A 16,470-nucleotide genomic window follows, 5' to 3' on the forward strand; every position below is an offset into this window, starting at 1 on the left:
CCCTACCCAGGCGCAGTTACTTCAGTGACCTGCACATGGTCTCTGGTCCAAAGCGCACCTGTGTCTCAGGGAAATTCCGTGCATTCACATCGCCACGCTTCTTTGCGTTACTTGCCGGCGTTCGTTAATAATTTTTTGAAGTCGTTTAATTTGTTTGTGGTGTCCCCGAACGTCCAATTGAAAACCGGGTGAGAATCCCGCGGAATATGGACTATTGCTGCATTCAAATATATTGAGTGAAGTCAGTAAACTGGATGCTTTGAAGTGGCTACTTCCTTTCTAGATTTAAAGCTTTCGTGACTGCTAGGATCCATACTCTTTGGTTCTATTGGGTAAAGTCACGTAGGTGAAAATAAAATAACAAAAAATCACGACGTTTCGACCACAACACAAGTGGCCTTCATCAGGTGAAGGGACGAGACTGTCTGGAGGACAGCGCTGGAGTGGTTTTTTTATTTCTTTTTCTTGTTGGGGGGGAGGGGGAGTTTACCTATTGATGGTGTGAAAAGGGAATTTATAAGAGCTGCGAAAGTTTGGGGTACCACTACTTGAAAAAATATACTGTACCATTGAAATTAGCGCTGTCCTCCAGACAGTCTCGTCCCTTCACCTGATGAAGGCCGCTTGTGTTGTGGCCGAAACGTCATGATTTTTTGTTATTTTATTTTCACCTACGTGACTTTACCCAATAGTACCAAAGAGTATGGCTACTTCCTGTTATGAAACATGTTTACTATATTACGTGCTATGAAGAAGAATCATTGCCAGAAAACGTAGCATATATGCGTTTCCTTTCAACGTCACGGTGTTAGTGACGAATGTTGAGGTTTAAAAAAAAATCCTATTTGGTGGCTCGGGTGGGGAATCGTTGCATGCCACGTGACATTCACGGTTGAACTTTGCCCCCTAGCGGAAAAAAACCCGGATTGCTGAGGCATCACCAGCTGCTGCCCCGTGTCACCATTTCTCCGAATTCTAAAACGCTCCGGAAAGTAAGACGCACCGTTGTCAATTAAATGTTGTTTTTGTCATCTTGTCTTGCATACATACACCTACCGGATTATAGGAAGCACCCCAACCTTTTGCTTTATAATAAAGGAAAACAGTTGGGTCGTATAATCCGGAAAAAATCGTTCCAGGTACTCGTCCATTGGGGCAATGATATATTAGCAGGGGAGACGCAAATTGGTCACGTCTGGGGCATTTATTTTTTCAATCGTATTTAAATTCACGTTTCGTTGTCATCTCACTCTTCAGACATTTTCGTTCAAAATTCAAGTTGCCAACTTTTTGCACAGAACCATACCCGGATACACTTCTCAGTCCACACTAGGTCTATCACAACTGTGCAGAGGTGCCTCGAATTTCCTCTTATACACTAAAGGGGAACTTTACGTTCTCACTTATCTATGTTGTAGATATATCCATGAGCCCTCCAAGATGGCATATACCCTGAATTTAGATTTTATTTTTAATGTTGTGCAGTCATTGTTGACTGGGCTGAAGCCATAAACTAAACCAAACTAGAGAATCCGGTTGAGTGATAATATATAACTGGGAGCGTGTGAGCTGGAAAGTTGAAAAACGTAGGTTCAAATCAATTTACATCATGCTAACGCTTTATATTTGAAAAATGTTAATGCAAATTACAAAATATATACATAGCCCTGCAATAGTTTGCTCAGGCCACTGCTGGTGGAATGATCACAACGAGAGGGCACTCGAGTCCCTCTAGGACATTATTTTAGCCTACTCTCCCATGCTGGTCAGACATATTGCAAGAGGTGAGAGTACCCACACTTTACCCTGTCACACGTGACTTACTGATAAGACTGCGGTGTTTAACTTGTGAATGGACAGAGGTTCCATTGTTTCAATTGCCGCGCCAAGCTACCGAACCGGCGACCGCTGGACTGCAAGCCCAGTGTGCTCTTCCACGAAGACAGCATAATCGCCATTAGAGGGCTCTGTTTCCCTTGAACAGTGTATAATGCTAAAGTGTAGTTTTTAAATGGGTTTAGAGCAAATTCATGGTGGAACACCTAGTTTACATCAGGAAACATTGGTAAAAATCTTACACATCTCTAGAAAAACCTCAAGAGATCGATTGCAAGCCAATGACAATGAAACAAATATACAAATGTCATCTTTATTCAACAAAAAAACCTCAAATGCTCAAAAGAACCGGTGTAAAAAAGCACATGCAAATGCTCACCACGTGTTCCTGAAGCACCACACAATGCACACACACAGGAGGGGAACACTTTGCTTTAGGTTCACACTGGCACTTTTCAACTTTACAAAACAACGCTGCTATAAAGTATAAACAAATACAAACCCACACACACAAGTATAGTACAGCCTCCAGTTGAGGGCAATATGTCATCTAAAACACTCTATGAGCTTTCAATGGTAGATTTCTACTGGTAAGGTGCCCATTTAGTGTGGCGAAACAATATTGTCTTACCGTTTCATGGCCCATGATAAAAGGTAGTAAAAAAAACCCAAGAGGATAAAAGGTGAGCCCTGCAGCGTTTGCATCCTTATGCCACTGGGGGCAGAAGAGACTGCAACTAACGAGATCTCCAGAGAGAGAGATCTTAGCGAGACGCCCAACTAGAAGGAGTACTGTTTGCCCACACCCTACCCATGCTGGGCACAGACATCTCGGAAGAGACCATGAAAATGTAGAAAAAAACAACGTATTCAGTGTCATTTGATGAATTGAATAACCTCAATGCCGAACGGGTCGTGCGTACAACACACAACAGGCGTGGCACTGTCTCTGTCCTCAAACGGGGAACATTCACTTGCCTCTTCACGAGTCCCGACATCATTCGTTACTGAAGGAAAGCAACAATGTGTCCCGGCAGCGGTTTTCTGGAGAACGACGCGCCGAGGGTTTTGAAGACGTCGTGAAGTCTCACCACGTGCATTCCCCAAACCTGGTCACCACTTTGTGCTGGTCGTCCAGGTCCTTCTGAACTTTCTTGCGCATGTAGAAGATAGGGCAGTCTCGGCTGCGAGTACAGGGAGGAGGGGGGGATGGAGTCCAGTAAAGTTAAGTTGACTCAGTCGATATAAATGTCGTGAGGTGGGTGAGTCACTGTGTTGTTTAAGTGCTCACTGCTATGGCGTGTCCACACGCCTGCAATTCAGCGACTTGGGAGGTGAGATCGGAGGATTACGCCGATTGGGGCAGGTGGGCCTCTGATGGCCCATCTGTGCAGCGTGTATGGGTTGTCTGTAGAGCCACAACTTACTGACTCCCTGGGAATTCAATGCATCGATCATGGGTGCCAATTCAATTCGGGAAGTGAATATTTTTTCCCATGATAATGAATGTGAGTGGATTTTGTCTCTTGTGCACTGTCGTGCCTTTTGTACTTTGCACTTCTCTTTCGTACACTTTAGTTTTTACTGTTGTTTTTTTTATTGAACTTTCGTTCGGCTTCACTTAATGTCTCCTCCGCTTTTGGTCCTCGTTTTTTTATCTACTAGATTTACCTGCATCCCTGCATTAAATGTGTATAGCTTGCATCATTATAACATTACTTCTTGGGCAACGAATTGGATGTGTGTCGATTTGGTTAAGAATAGATGCATCGATGCATCGTTCCGGCCACGATCTTTTCCGGGCAGCCTTGTTTCCTCCCACAGCAATAAAGTAAACAAAAGATTGATCAAATAAATTCCTAGCGCGACACACCTTTAGGAAGTGTTGCAGCCCAACTAAGACTTTTATGAATAGAGTGAATTATTACATCCACGTTACTGTTAATAATTATTTTATTATTGGTGAAATGAAAAATCAATTACGGACAGCTTGTAAATAGCGTCCTTGGTGCAGCTTGCGTATTTGTTGCACTTAGATTTGGCCCGAGAGAGTACAGGTGTCTGTTACCCTTTAACACAATGTGCGCCCGTTTGTGAAAAGTCAATACGTCCCACCAAAGACACACTAGCGGTGTTCAAAATGTCCCCGTTCTATAATCGCGGTGTGTTTAACTAACGGGCGGGACGTATTTTCACACACACAATTGCGCAAAGGGACTTTTGTGATGCTGCTATAAGTAAAAAAAAAACGTCAACACCCCTCACGTGTCATAAAGATGTGCCACACGCGGGTCTGCCGAGTTTTCCCACACTCACGCTAGACACAGCAGTGGTTCTCAACCTTTTTTTTTGTTGTGGCTGCTGTACCACCTACCTAACCCCCTTGTTGAATTTTGCTTCAACAGAGGAATAACCCCTGCCCCCCCCCGCCTCCCCGCCTTGCCTGACCGAACATGGTTCTGAGAAATTAATGTATGAACAATGAACATCGATATTGTAACCCATTGTCCATTTTGTGAGGTATCCTAACGAGCTAGTAACTGCAAGCGAATAAAAACAAATTCAACGGACGCTCCGCATGCGTGACGATCAATGAGTTTAGAAATATATTTCATATCGTTATAGGTTACCATATGGATTTAAATTGTCGTAGTTATTTTATATTGCCAGATTCGTACGTGATTATTATTCACCAATGACTGGGATGTACGATACAATTTCACACGTTTATAATCACCTCACGTGTGCCCCCTGAAACACTGCCACGTACCGCCAGGGGTCAGCGTACCCCCGGTTGAGAACCACTGGGCGAGATCATCGCCATCGCTCTATCGCGTTCGATCAGTAGGAGGTCGCTCATTCTCCACTACTGCTCCCATTGGGCGGAACTCCATTCCCCCCAGTCGTCCATGCAGTCGACTCCCTGCCCCTTGTTCCAAGTCCAGGCTCAAGGTTTATCCATTTTTTTCTGCAGGCGAGTCGATTTGCACTGCAGGGAATTATGTCTGCAATATTTTCCATTCCTCAAGTGATTGGGGTTGTTTTTTGGTCTGATTTCAGTTTTGCTTTTGTCATTTCGGTGACTCAGATCACTCTTGCGAATGAGGCTACCCTGGTAACTTGAGTTGTTACCTGGTAAAACAAAATAAACTTTAAGTCGACCGCAGATCTCTACAAAATGTTCGCTGTTTGAGTCATATTAAGACGCAATATAAATACACATTGTATTGTGTTTACAACACTACTGTCACGTCATATGCGCAATGTAAACAAGGCATTAGGCGGATTTTTAAAAGAATAGGCTTTACCCCTTCTGGCAAGAATGCAGCATTTTTTGCCTTGCTTGCAGTTTTATTCATAAGTTGCTTAAGCGATAAATCATCGATTCTCATGCAAGACACGATTAGATGCATGTTGCGAGAGTCAATAACCGATTTTAATCTACGTATCGATACATCAATTCAAACCTGCTAAATGACGATAAAATCCATCGCAACATAAAAATGAACACATGCCAAAATAAAATAGGATTAACACAATAAATGCCTTTGCGGGTTGCTAAATCTATCGACACATTGTTCTATGCCAAGTATTTTTTGTGGCAGTCATTTGTAGTCCGAGAACCGATTACAATTATTTTGCTCATGAGGTAGTTAAAAGTGCTGACACTTATGAAATGATTCTTCACACGGTGAGCCCATTATGTCGGTGTGTGTCAACTTTCACTGATAAAATGTTTGGCTAGGGACAGACTGACTCCCAACAGACAATTGTGGAATTTACAGCACTGACTCATAACTGCAAACAGAGAGGCGATGAGCACCACCCAATGTGTTTGAGCGTGTCGGCAATGGATTTCTAATGAACATTCTATAATTAGCATAGAGACGGAGCTTAACTGGAGCCACACAAGGTGATGGTATGGCTATGTTTAGTTTCACTGGCCATCACTTTGGTTAAAGTGCATGCTTCGCTACTGGAAAGTTACGAGTTGAAATTCTGGCTAGGGATCGACTCGGCAACCTTTTCCCATTGGGGTTGATAACATTCGTTACTACTTCATGGGAAGTCAACAGTGGCTGTCCTGTGCATGTAATTGACCCTGTTATAATACGGTGGAGTTTTACAACACTGGCTCAAGAGCTGTAATACTTGTTTTGAGTGGGAAACCCACGTAGGCCCGACTTCACGCCAGATGCTTGTGCACAATGTGTGTGTAGGGCGTGTGGGTCGTGTGTGTGTGCTATGGGAGCGGTTTCCCAGTGGACAACACAATGCACTATGAACCTAGCATCCAGAGTTCAATTCCCAGACATGGCAAACATTGGTGGTGGGTGATATCAGAATAGGTTCTCGGCCTTAAAACGAGTACCTGGTGCATTGTGCAAACACCATCAATAGGGAGACAAAGGCAACCGGGCGAGGTGATGGTCAGACCACCCGCTTCTGTGCCGTGACAGCCTAAACAGGAGCTTGATAACAGCGTTTGCGCCAACAGCCTAAACAGCTATACGGGGGTTCTTTGTGTTTGTTGTTGGGAGTGGTAGTGCAGTGGACTGTGAATAATGCTCGAGCCACCCGAGTTTAATTCGCAGCAATAGCAAACATCAGTGATGAGTGATATATGGAACCCTTATCTACAAGGCAATATACGGGGGGGGGGGGCTCTGTTTTTGTATTTTTTTGCAGGGGAGTGGAAGTGCAGTGCATTGTGCAATGCGCTATGAAGCTAGCCAAATCAAATATCAGTGGTGGGTGATACATGGACTGATCCTGGGCCTATCCTATATTGATTAACGAACAGCACTTTCCCTAGTGGTCTAAATAAGGCTGCACAGGAGATCTTGGTGTGTGTGCGTGTGATTGGGTGCTTGAGTGTGATTAGATACCTTGTACACAGAACATCCTCATGCAGGCTGCCCTGACACCGCTGGCACTGCGTCCACAACCGAGAAAACTTCTCCTCCATGGCATTCAAGTGTAAAACCTAAACCAAACAAATACAGGAAAGTTAAAATAATATAATAGAGGATTTCAGTTTATTTTGGACTACCCTTTGAGGTAAGAAGCTCTTGAATCGGGTTTCATCATCCCTGGCAAACATAACATACATAACAGGTGGCAATACAAAAATAAATACAAAGAAATACATAATGAAGAAAAAACGGCAACAAATCACATAGTGTAGAGTCTATTGCAACATTATTTTATCAATATTTCACTAAAGTGAGGATTATGATTAAAGAAGATATTGGAGGTTGCATTGGTAGTGGGCGTACACGCAGAAATATTGATAGAAAAAACGACTGTTTGTACATCAACTTGTTAAAGAAATCCCAGCATGTTGATGGCCCCTATCCCCCTAAACCTTCAGGAGGGATTGTTACCCTTTAAGTGGTGCCTAACCCATATAAAATACCTGAGTGTGAAGGTCCCTTCTTCCCTAACAATACTTCTACGGAAGAACTTTCTCCTCCTGCTCCAGGAAATTATAATTTTACTAGTGGCACAGTCAGATGTTTGTCCCCCTATCCCTCCACAACAGAGCACATCTGATCACGATGACGGTCCTCCCCCAAACTACTACATCACTTTAAGAATGATTCCCTCCTGGATTCCAAAGCCCTTCTTAAAAGTACTACAATCTAATTTCTCATCCTTTATCTGGAATTATAAACTCGCACGGATAGACTATCACTCCTTTACTCTCTCTGTGAAAGGAGTATTGGCTCTCCCGGATCTACTTAAATACCACCACAAAGCAGTCGCCTTCCGGAGCATGAAGCGCTGGTTTGACCCTGCGAAGGGAGGGATCGGAAAACGGTGGTAGCAGGAGAAGTCAGTGAGCCCATGGTCTCATGCAGGGTTTTCCCTTTTCTGGTTCAAAGATAGACCCTAGGGTCTTAAGCCGGCGTGGACAGTTTATTCGACGCTGGGTGTACATAAGGATCGGCGCAACCTCCTTTCAGTGCCTCCTTCATCGAAGATACACGCTCTGGCACAACCCTTAGTTTAAAATGGAGGGGCAAAGAGATATGGTGGATTAGACCGTTGGGAGACCAGCAGCGGCATTGTCATGCAAGCGTGAGTGTTGTTCAACGCCGCGTGCACACTTCACCTCCTTCTGGTAGAGTTCGGATTCCTGTTTCTTGCAGTAGTCACACACAGCCCCTGCAGGTACAAGAAAACAAAACGTCATTGTGCCTGCTCCAATTGAAGCAATGGTGACTATGGTGCACTGATGAATCCTAATAATACTGAACCTGGTCTACAGTTTTCTATCTCTCTATCACTGCTCCCTGTTAGTCGGTAACATTTACTCAGAAGATTTATTTTGATGGTGACCTAAGACAAGAGAACCAAAATGGAACTGCTGGTGGTTTCTGTGTACAGGCTGAGTGCTTTTAGACATTTGTGTTTTGTTTGAAAATCCAATGAGTGTATTACAACGTGGTTCTCGTTTGTAGACTCCACATAACGATCATCATCACCATGATTGCAAACACTCAATTAACAAGACGGATCTCATGTGCAAGTAAAAAAACGACATATCTTCCTACATGACTCTGAATGCATTGGAACAGTCAGTCTGATTTCCGATGTGATTCGGCAGGGAGTTTTTGTTATTCAAAAGTGTTTTTGTGGATTTTTACCTATTAAGCCCCGTTAAATATGGCTGATGCTTCGACTGTTTCTTCTGGGAAAATAGGGTCCGATTTACGACGATCCGATTCATGACCACAGGGTTTCCAGGAACACATTGTAACATCGCAAAAGCAGGGACCACCTGTACAGGTAAACCTCATCTATTCCCAAACCAACTAGTCTTCACAAAATCAATAACCAAATTTACCACTCGGTAGTACAAGCTAACTGCCAAAGTCTCAGGTTGGTAATTTATTACCATCAAAATGCAGTTATTAAGGTTACGATCATTCATCTCACCCGGCACCCAATGGAGATTTGATGATTTGTCACAATCAGGGTCACAATTCAAGAATCGATTAATTGTTGTCTCGTGTCTGCCTTCACGTTAATATTGTTTCGAATGTTTCAATCTTGCTTGTATATTTTTTATTCAAGAAATGAGCGCAAATGTTACATTAACATATTAGCATATTTTTTTTTATAATCCATCAGTATACGTGCAGTTACATGCCTAATCAGCGCATTTATCCTCCTCTCCAATTATGCGCACCGTGTCTGCCCAGCGTCTTGAGATGCGGTCGCAGTATAGACCCACACTGTATTGCAACTATATTGGGATTGTCAATCAACCATAAAAAAACATTTCTAGATTAGTTTTCTGAAGGGATGACCGATTCCCAAAATCAAGGACTCCACAATCTAACTCAGTCAGTCCCTCTCGTTTTTTCGTCAGTGTGCACGCGCCGCGGACCATACGCGCGCGTACGCGCCCGTCGATGACGATCGGCTTCATACCGTCGTTCTTCAGCACAGCCTTGCAGCCGATGCAGGTGGAGCGTTTCTTGGCGAACGCCATGAGGCCGCCCACCTTGGACGTGAGCACCGTCTTGCAGCGCGTGTGCTCGCCCTCTGAGTGAGGGGGGCACGAGCGGGGCGAAGAATCGTCACGCGCATGCAAACGTTTTCATTTCGTTTTAATGTATGTGTAGACATATGCAGGCGCGGTTGAGCACGTCTGTGATACAATTCCTTAAATGTGGATTAGTGAAACTCCCAAAGCTAGCTGCTAGGTTATAAGGTGGCCAGGAGATGGCAGCACAGCAACATTATTTTTGAACGTGTCTATGGAAACCTGAGTGTTAGTCCGGTAAAAACAAACCCCTACCTCTTCGATGGTGCCGGACGGTAACGCTGTGGTGGATGTGAGCAATGCCATGGAGGGAAATCCGATTCAATCGGCTGATCTCCTCAATGCACTCGTAGCCACCACAGCGGCCAACGGGGGCTCTGGACGGATGCGAGGCGCTTGTAACCCCTATGATGTCTCCTGGCCAAACCCCATTTGGCAGAGCTAGGAGACCAATCCCACACCCTTGGGGTTCTTCCAGAAACAGCAAAAAGCCACTGCGAGTGGTCACATGGAATGTTCGAACGCTCACCATCCTTTGGGGAAAGGTTATCTGATCTCTGACCCCCAGGAACAGGTTTGCAGGTTTGCTGAGCATTTCTGTGAAGGAAAACCCCTCGGCTCAGAAAACATCATGGGGTAAAGTGGGGATGACTCTGCTGAGGCTGCCGTGCCTCAAATATTGGAAGTAGTCACCCCCTGTGAGCAGCTGGCTGAAGTACCATCTGTTGAGGAAGTATAGAAGGCAATCCAGAGTCTGAGATAAGGAAAAGCGCCAGGCAGAGACAATCTCCCAAATGAACTGCTGAGGGTGACGTTTGTGTTGAGACTGCTCTATATGACATCATTATAACAGTCTGGACCACTGGACGGGTTCTGCAGGATTGGAAGGATGACCTGGTGGTCCCTCTCTTTATGAAGGGGGACCACACAGACTGAAAGTACAGACTCATGTAGGATGCTACTGGGCAGTTGAAGGCAGTCGCCCTCCAACAACAATGGAGGGCAGATGAGTGACGCTCAAAACAACTAGCGGAGCGCAAGGCGGCTAAAACACAAGTTGGCACAGTAGGGGGAACAGGTGGTGCATCGGCCAGTCATTACAATCAGTCAATCCATGGCACCTGGGTCTGTCCCGTGACCTCCTGCCAGCGGACGTTCGACACTTCACGTGGCCTTAAATTTGTGCACATAGCCTGGCACAACCGCCATGGTGATGTCACCGCCACTGAGTGGCGAATGACGGTTGTAATCTTCTGAAAGTGCACCTAATTTGGCACAAGCACTATGATGACATCACCACCACTTAGTGGTGAATAGCGGCTATTGTTGTTGTCTCCTCATATTGAAGGGTTTACTCCGTGTACTTCACTTAAATCCTCACAAATGTCCAATGCACAGCCCTTTTGCCATTTCACTCCAGGATGAAGGCGTCCTCAACATAAGGAAGATCTGAAACACGGTAGGACCAATACCTCGGCCGTGGCTGATCATTGTTTTAATGCGGTGGGCTCAAACGAAATTGATTTCCCTAAGACGAAGGTACTTTGCAAACCCACTGGCTATCAACAAAGATTCGTTCACGAAGCCGTCCATATATACAGACACAATTTCAACCGAGAAGAAGGGTACAAACACACTGGAAGGACGTTATCAACCAGTTTAAGTCATAACTGGCTGTAATGTTTCCATTTTAGACCTGGCAGCCCTTTAATTGGTGGAAGCCCACCACCGGGACCATCACTACCCACTACAACCATCACCACTAGCCGTAGCCCTTTATTGGTGGAAGCCCACCACCAGTGCCGTCGTGGCCCTCCACGAGTGCTATCACTCACGTTAACATCACTCACATTAATATCACTTACGTTAACATCACTTACGTTAACATCACTCACGTTAACATCACTCACGTTAACATCACTCACGTTAACATCACTCACGTTAACATCACTCACGTTAACATCCGCTGTCCCGCCCATGCTGATTACACTTGGGCTAGGTCCATTTCAAACCTTTATAAACAGTTTGCCTTTAGAGGCTAACCCCCTTTTCCTGATGACGACCGCTTGTGTTGCGATCGAAACGTCGTAGTTTTTTGTAAAAATTTCATGAACCTATCCACGTGACTTTACCGAAAGACCCAAAGAATACCTCCTCAAATTGTGTGGGTCGTGGGGGTTATATGACCATACTTCACGACGGGGAACACAGATCTGAGAATATATTATGGTATAGCACAGTCCCAACAATAGTTGTTGCTACATTGCCCTCTGCTGAGCGCAATGTAGCCCCACAGCAGCTTATAACAACTAGTTTTATGCATGATGGTCGCCCATCCAAGCACTTTCCAGGCTCCAACATCACTTGACTTCCAAAAACTGACTCGGCCTGGCTTCCGAGATATGATGAGATTTGAAAAGGTCTGACAAGTTCAGGGCGCATTGCGGGTGCCTTGGTCAATGACCACAGGGCGATTTGAGGAGTTCTGACAAAATATTGACGTAAACAAAACGTGAACCAACACGTGGTTACCGTGGGTCCCCCTCCCCGCGTGTGCGTGCTCGGTCGGAGGGGACCTTACTCAGCAGGATGCTCTCCGCCTTGTTCTCCCCGAGGATGGGCTCGAATATTCGCAGCAGGGGCTTGGCGAGCTGCTGCTCCAGGTAGTACTGCGTGTCGATGGGGATGTTGTTCTCCAGCACGTAGATCGGGTCCTGTCGAGGATCACACACACACAATAACCTTGCAATGCGGGTTGACATAGCATCTAAATGCGACTGTGTCCAAAGATGCTGTGGAGAAAATAATGGGCCAGTATTGCTTTTGTAGCGATCCAGTAAGTCTTAGGCAGGGGAAAAGAAAAATAAAGGTTGCGGAGCCTGGATTTGAAAAGGGGCAGAGAATGAGTGACATCACACTGAGAAAACTGTAGACTTGGGCTTTGACAGAAGGGGGCAAGTCTGTGGAGGATCTTGAAGATAGCGAGTGCTATCTTGGAATTCATCCAGAACCGAATTTTGAGCTAGTGGAGTGTTGGGGTGAAGCGGTCTCCTTTACAAATCACACAAACCGCTCAAACCGGCATGGCCGCTCAAACCGGCACACCGGGTGGGCAAGATCCAGTATTTATCATTTGTGGAGGTTGTTGAGATGGCTATGATAAGTCAAGTCAAATCAAGTTCATTTGTGTAGCCAGGTAAGAACTCAAACAGACCAGAATTGTCTCCATAATAAAGGTTTTTGGGTTAGATCGCGTTATTTATAAATGTGTCGAATTGTCTCATTTGCAAGTGACATGTTGCTACAAACTGTGTGAATCAATGCAGCTTTTTTATAGTAATACATGTTATTCAACACATCGAACTAGGTAACCTCATAGGCTTTCACCTTGTGAAATACAGATATAAATACTGTATTGTTTATTAGCGATAAAATATTAAATGATTCATCAATGACAGAAATTATCATGCTCACTACAGCCTTTTGTCAACCAACTGCTGGACGAAGGCCTCTCCGTGCCGTGTGGATCTTTGGCATGCTGTTCGGTGCGGATTGGTGGAGGGGAGGGATGGGGTGGTGCCAGTTATCACTCGCCAATAAGATCAGCCATGGGTAGGAATGAAACTCAGGTCGTCTGGTTGACAGCAGAGCGTGTCAACCACTGAGCCACCACTCTAGTCGAAGGCCGTATGGGGTTATCTTGGTGCTCTGAGATCCATTGTACAAAGGCACCTTATATATCTAAATTATTATTACAATTGTTAAATTCTTATTACCTTATGATATACACATGCGGGTTACTGAGTTTTTCAAGGACACCCCTGCGTGGTAGGGATGTTGTACTGTTTGTTGTTGTAATGTTCTTAGCCGCCCCTACTGGACATCTGTGAAAAAGAGCTTTATAGCTCATCGGATTCATCTGGTATACAAAAATATTCTGATTCTGATCTCACCTCTGACTTCATATACGCCGCCACCCCTTTGGTCGCCTTGACAATAACATAAGGAACGCGGTCTCCCAGGTTGGGGGCACTGCCTGGATCGCGCTTCCTCATTCTGCACGACGGATGCGTTCACAATCAAAACATTAAACGCACGAACAACATTCGACTTCATGAATGAGAACTCTTTTCCATGCAATTCAATACACTGCATTTCTGATTTAGTCTGCAAACGTTGATACACAGCCTTTAAATGCACACACATATTCATAAACATGCATGTATCTGTCATGTATTATTTTCAGAATAATAGCTATATACGGTCCCAATATTTGACCTGTTTGCATGTCATCACAAGCATTATTAAACTTCTTGGTCAAACCAAAAACAGCAGTGCACATACATTAAAATTTCATAGCATATAAAACCAACATCATGCCAAGACGCCTTACAATAATTTGACATTTGGAAAACTAAAACTTTTACACACGCCACGACACCCATGCCGGTCGAGGTGCACTCGAACTCTAATCAATTCGGGGAAAATTAGAATGAGGTGACAGAGCAACCGCCATTTGTCACGTAACGGTAGCGACATCAAGATAACACTTGTTCCAACAAGCTAGGTGCACGTTGAAGTCACATGATGCGATGAAAACATGGAACGAACAGAATAATAAACTGAAAAGTGTGCAAAGAAGAATGGAAATACGCATGCTGGGGATTACATTGAGACACATGGATTAACAAAAAAATACGCAGGACAGAGATATAATTTTACACATAAGTTACACATAAGTGTCAAATTATATTTGTACACACAAAGAACAAAGATCCTCCATGTATTATTTTATTGTTTCCCTTCTACGTGACTTTACCGAAAGAAACAAGAATATGAATCCCTGCAGCCACGAAAGCTTTAAATAAAAAATCCTCCATATAGTGTGAACAGACTTGTTGGGGCAAGTGCTGTGAACAAGCACCTATGAAGGCTGCCACGGTACACGAGGGGGTGGGTGGCCAACACCACGCCTGGCCATCTTTGTCTCCACAGTGGCGATGTTTACACAGCAAACCAGGTACTCATTTGAGGCTGAGTCGACCTAGAGGAGGCCCAGGAACGATTCAGATAACCGTCACTGCTGTTGGCGGTTTAGCGGGAATCGAACTCGGGTCACTGGGTTTGGATCGCAGCGCGCTAACCATTACACTACTGCTCTCCATTACGTGTACACACGTACACACACACATGTACACACTTCGGGGAGGCCAAGGACTGGTTCATATAACCATCACTGTAATCGGACGTGATCGGGAATTGAACTCGGGTCAACCGCTCACCGAGACACGCGCTCGCGCGCTCAAGTGCAAAATGCCTGACGGGCGAGCTCGCCACGCAGCGCCGCCCCACTCACAACACCGACCTCTCTGCGAGCTCCACGTGCGCTTGCTTCCCCGCGTACTCGTCCGCCGTGCGCGTCAGCTCCTTGGTGATCACGAGCTGCGAGATGTCGATGCGGTTGCATAGCAGGTCCGAGATGGTGTCCTTGGCGTGATCCACCGCACCGTCCGGGTCCCTGCGTCGCAACGCCGGCCGCGGCACCACCACATGTTAGTAAGGGCGAGAGTTGAAACCCGGCGCAACGCGGCAAGGGCTCAGGTGGACGGAGCGACAATGTAACGTGCTCTCACGCTCCAAACCCCACCCCATCCAAGGCGCCATTTCCTCGAATCGCTTTTTTATTTTATAAAATCGCTCGTTTGTATCCTCACCCTAACTCAAGATTCAAATTTGCCAAATTTGACATATTACCCCGCAATACTCAACTGGAATATACGTAGAAATCATCACCCCCCTACTTCGAAAAACCTTGCACGACCCTCCTAAAATAGGAAAGCCACGAGACGCAGTGAAACTTTCCTGGCTAAACAAACAACGCAAGAATTATAACGAGACCCCCACGGCTTCACACTCCACTCCCGAACCCTATACCCCCCCCGCCCCGCCTCGTCTCTGCCTTCCTACCCCATCGTTATCTTTTCCCTTGCCACGGCGGCCACGGTAACTTGCTGACCCGCCCCGACTGGACATTTGTGAAAAAAAGCTTCATTGCTCATCGGATTCCTCCAGTCTACATAAAGATTCTGATTCTGAGACCTCTAGCAAAGCCACGTGCGTCAGCCCCCATGCACACAGCAGCCCTACGATTCTAATTTGGAGATCCAGAGTGCCTCATCGTGTGATGCAGGGTCCAGCCCTCACCTGTCGATGAGGATCTTCTGCAAGCAAGTGTTGATGAGGTTTGCGACGAGCGGGGAGTTGTCTCTGCGCACCGTCTCGATGCCCTTGCAGTCCATCTTGTCGTGCGTCTCTGAGCTGGAGGAGAAGTAGAGGCCTGCGTAGCGCTTCTTGTTGATCAGCAGGTACGGGTAGTACACCTGTAAAGCCAGCAGTACAAATAATTAGGAATTAATGGAAGTACACCTGTACAGCCATCGTTATTAATAATTAAGTGTTGTAATGGATATTACTAGTCAGGAGTTGCATTGCTAGGTAATGGATGATAGTTATGCATTGAGCATTTTGAAGAAGTAATGATGCATCGATTAAATTTGTTTCTAATATTCACAAAACTACGGTGGGCGCCTGAGAATAATTGTCTTAAGATTTAAGCAAATTATATCGAAATGACATGCTAATAATAAGCTATTATTAATTGGATAAAAACACAAAACTGTGCAAACAAGAGAGAACAAGTTGAAACAATATAAACAAAAGAAAAAAAATAGACCAAAAAGAACGCATCCTGAAATCAAATTTTTGCTTCCACTGTCATGAAATAATTCAAAATAAGCTAAGGATCCTCCTGAAAAATAAACTGGGCCTTAATCAAGATTTCATGGGTGCCATGGTGGCGAGATGTTAACTACCTCGCGTGATATACCGGAGGTTGTGGGTTCGATCCTGACCCTGACGCTTTTAAGTTTAGAATCAACATGCTTTTTTCAGTGTATTTAATTGCTATAAATTTCCATTTTATAAGCTATATAGCTCAGTGGGCCTAACCTGGTAAAATCATAATAGTTTATTTTCGTTTGTGTTTATAAAGACATTATTACTATTAGACACATTCT

General features: G+C 44.9%; 1 protein-coding gene across 5 annotated transcripts in view; it reads right to left on the minus strand.

Moving 5' to 3' along the window:
• Positions 1-2,135: 2,135 nt before the first annotated feature.
• Positions 2,136-16,470, minus strand: part of POLD1 (DNA polymerase delta 1, catalytic subunit) — a 32,755-nt gene continuing 18,420 nt past the window's right edge. For all 5 annotated transcript variants that reach the window (XM_032949184.2, XM_032949185.2, XM_032949188.2 and 2 more), the window contains exons 20-27: positions 15,599-15,774; positions 14,760-14,912; positions 13,348-13,450; positions 11,976-12,108; positions 9,280-9,393; positions 7,955-8,007; positions 6,726-6,823; positions 2,136-3,020 (exon numbers count right to left, since the gene is read on the minus strand). In XM_032949184.2, coding sequence (XP_032805075.2) covers positions 2,924-3,020; positions 6,726-6,823; positions 7,955-8,007; positions 9,280-9,393; positions 11,976-12,108; positions 13,348-13,450; positions 14,760-14,912; positions 15,599-15,774 — 927 coding nt within the window. In that variant the 3' untranslated portion in view covers positions 2,136-2,923. The remainder of the gene's footprint in view (positions 3,021-6,725; positions 6,824-7,954; positions 8,008-9,279; positions 9,394-11,975; positions 12,109-13,347; positions 13,451-14,759; positions 14,913-15,598; positions 15,775-16,470) is intronic.

Source organism: Petromyzon marinus, chromosome 7, assembly GCF_048934315.1.
Source record: "Petromyzon marinus isolate PM22_M1 ecotype Great Lakes invasive population chromosome 7, UKy_Petmar_22M1.pri1.0, whole genome shotgun sequence".
NCBI classification, from domain to species: domain Eukaryota; kingdom Metazoa; phylum Chordata; class Hyperoartia; order Petromyzontiformes; family Petromyzontidae; genus Petromyzon; species Petromyzon marinus.